At 48.3% G+C, this 2,741-nt stretch overlaps 1 protein-coding gene across 1 annotated transcript in view; it reads left to right on the top strand.

Annotated features, from left to right (window-relative positions):
- Nucleotides 1-2,210, top strand: part of PLIN3 (perilipin 3) — a 3,695-nt gene extending 1,485 nt beyond the window's left edge. The window contains exons 3-7 of the mRNA XM_010151133.1: nucleotides 436-518; nucleotides 753-1,008; nucleotides 1,206-1,405; nucleotides 1,550-1,678; nucleotides 1,791-2,210. Of these exons, the coding sequence (XP_010149435.1) occupies nucleotides 436-518; nucleotides 753-1,008; nucleotides 1,206-1,405; nucleotides 1,550-1,678; nucleotides 1,791-2,210 (1,088 nt within the window). The remainder of the gene's footprint in view (nucleotides 1-435; nucleotides 519-752; nucleotides 1,009-1,205; nucleotides 1,406-1,549; nucleotides 1,679-1,790) is intronic.
- Nucleotides 2,211-2,741: the final 531 nt, after the last annotated feature.

The following is a 2,741-nucleotide window of genomic DNA, read 5'->3' as shown; positions in this document are numbered from 1 at the left end:
GGAAAGGGGCTACTCCTAAGGACAAGTGTCTGGCAAAACAGTCCATGTGACAGGCCTGAGTTCATGCTAAGCTCAGAGTGGGCATCCCCTTCTTACTTTGTGATTCCAGGTCTTTAGTATATGGAGTCTTGGGCAGAAAGGAGGGCTATATGTATCTATGTGCAGCCAAGAGCTCAAGAAGCTGCAGGAGGGGTTCCCATGTGGCTGTATCCATACAAGTAGAAATTGGTTCCTGCCCAAGTAAACAGATATGAGGGAACTAAGACAAGCTGATCTACTATACTAATTCAGCTTACAACACACCTGCCCTTGTGATCTAGATGGACACTTTAATCTAGGCTCCCTGCAGAGCAACATGCTCAGGAAGGTAGGACTTGTGAGATGGAATTACAGGAAAAACGAATTTTGATTGGTTTTTTTTTTCCCCCCTTGCAGTTGCTGCAGTAAGTGAGTATACCTCCAAGGGTTTGGATAAACTAGGAGAAAACCTCCCACTCCTTCAAAAGCCAGTGGACCAGGTAAAAATCAAAGGCTGTGCTGTCCCTTGCTGGCAGAAGGACCTGGTCCTTGTAGAGTTTGTAACATTGAGGGTGAAGTAAGTGCTCATATGAGGAACAAACTACACCTAGGAGCACAGTGCAAGCTCCTAAAGAGTAAGGACTTAACAGACACTGTGCTAATTGGTGGTGCAATTCAGAGTTGTAGTGTACTACATAATCCAATCCCTTATCTGGCATATTTGTCTTCCACAGATTATCTCTGACACAAAAGAGGTGGTGTCATCCAGAGCAGCTGATGCAAAGGATGCCGTGAGCAGCAAGGTGACAGAGGTGATGGATGTAACTAAGAAAACTCTTCAGAGCAGCATGGAGGCTGCCAGGTCTGCAGTGACCAGCAGCACGGGGATGGCTATGGACTCCAGAGAGGGCCAGATGGCTGTAAGTGGAGCAGAAGCTGTGCTGGGGAGAACAGAAGATGACACCCTCTCCATTGGAAATGAGGATCTAGGTAAGGAAATGGTATATGTAACTATTTGTAATGGGGGAATGGTCAGCCCCATTCCTCACCCCACTGCTCTGGAATGAAGCTGATGGGAAGTGCATGTTGGAGGCTACCTGGTTCCTAGTCCAAGATCTCCTGATACTTGTTTACTGTGTGGTAAGCATCACTGGTCAGCCACTTACAGATGCTGTCTCTTTCCTCAGCCAAACTGGCAGCATCCGAGGAGGGTGCAGACATAATGTCTGTGGAGCAGCAGCGGGAGAAGAGGAGGTACTTTGTGCGGTTGGGGTCTCTCTCTGATGAACTTCGTCTGTCTGCCTACCTGCACTCAACAGACAAAATGAAGCAGGTCTGGCAGGGCATGCAGGAGGCCCTAGCACAGCTTCACTCAGTCATTGAACTGGTAGGTAGAGCTTGCTCCCCTGGCAGGTGGGGGACCAACTTGTTGGTTTGGTCTCAACTTCGTTGTCAACTTCATTACTATGATTAAGAGCTGTACTGTTCACCAGCAGTTCTGCCTTGACACTCTGATCTTCCCCTGCCACAGATTGAAGTGTTTAAGCAAGGATTTAATCAAAAGCTTCAGGAGGGGCAGCAGAAACTACACCAGATGTGGCTGGACTGGAATAGGAAGTCTTTCAAAGAGAATGGTGATGAAAGCTCTGCAGAACCAGAGGTACCCCCTGGGGAGGGAAGCAAAGGGCTCTGGCACTTCCACTGCCCCCCAATTTTTTTAAAACTTATTTCAAAGTAACTCCTCTGATCCTCTCCTTCTTGCCTTCTCCCAGGAGATAGAGTCTGTGGCCCTGCTCATGGCACGTATCATCACACAGCAGCTGCAAGCTGCCTGCTGTAAAGTACTGTCTGCAATCCAAGGCCTTCCCTCAAGCCTTCAGGATAAGGTGAAACAATCTCTTAGTACTATAGAGGAGCTTCATGCTTCCTTCTCAGCAGCAAACTCCTTCCAGGACTTATCCAGCAGTCTTCTGACCCAGAGCCAGAGGAAGATGGCTGTAATCCAGGAGTACATGGAGGAGCTCCTGGGCTACCTGAAGAACAACAGACCTCTGTCCTGGCTGGTGGGTCCCTTCTCCCCCAGGGAGGAGGTAGAAACCTTGAAGGAGGAGCAACCCTCTCAGCCAAAGAAAGAAGAGGCAGCAGGAGCAGGGGATCATGAAGCTTCCCTCACCTCCACCACCCCCGTGTAAAGGTTAAGGCCATGAGCACAGACCTGCCTGGCATGATTCAGGCTTGGTCTTAGCTTTACAGTGACTCAGCTCACCAGCTGAGGGGGAAGCTGTCACATCTTGGGTGATTCTTGGGTAGTGGTGAATAAATCCTTAGGGCCTTCTAAAGAGGGTGGTGGAAGTAGAAGGGTCACTCAAGTGCCTGTAACTGCCTTCAGGAATAATGGCTGAGCTCTGGCCCAGGAGGAGAATAGAGCTGAACCTCTGCAGTGCTCCCACCTCCCTAGCAAGCTGTCATGGTATGTCCATCCAGGCACTACCTGTATTCAATACAATGATTGCTGTTGGTTTTAAGCCTCCTTCAGCTAGCCAATGATTGCTGTTGGTTTTAAGCCTTCAGCTAGTATATAATGTAAAGAATGGTCTTCCTAGAAGCTGCTTGTACTAGGTCATAACTAAAAATAAAACCAATGCATGCAGAAAGAGTTTCTAGTCTCTTTTGGGGAGAGACATCAAGAGTGAGTATTGCTCAATACATGTGAACTGTATTTT

Source organism: Eurypyga helias, unplaced genomic scaffold, assembly GCF_000690775.1.
Source record: "Eurypyga helias isolate BGI_N326 unplaced genomic scaffold, ASM69077v1 scaffold28224, whole genome shotgun sequence".
In the NCBI taxonomy this organism is placed as follows: Eukaryota; Metazoa; Chordata; class Aves; order Eurypygiformes; family Eurypygidae; genus Eurypyga; species Eurypyga helias.
The sequence above is the reverse complement of the archived record's forward strand: the minus strand, read 5'-3'. Positions and strand labels throughout refer to the sequence as shown.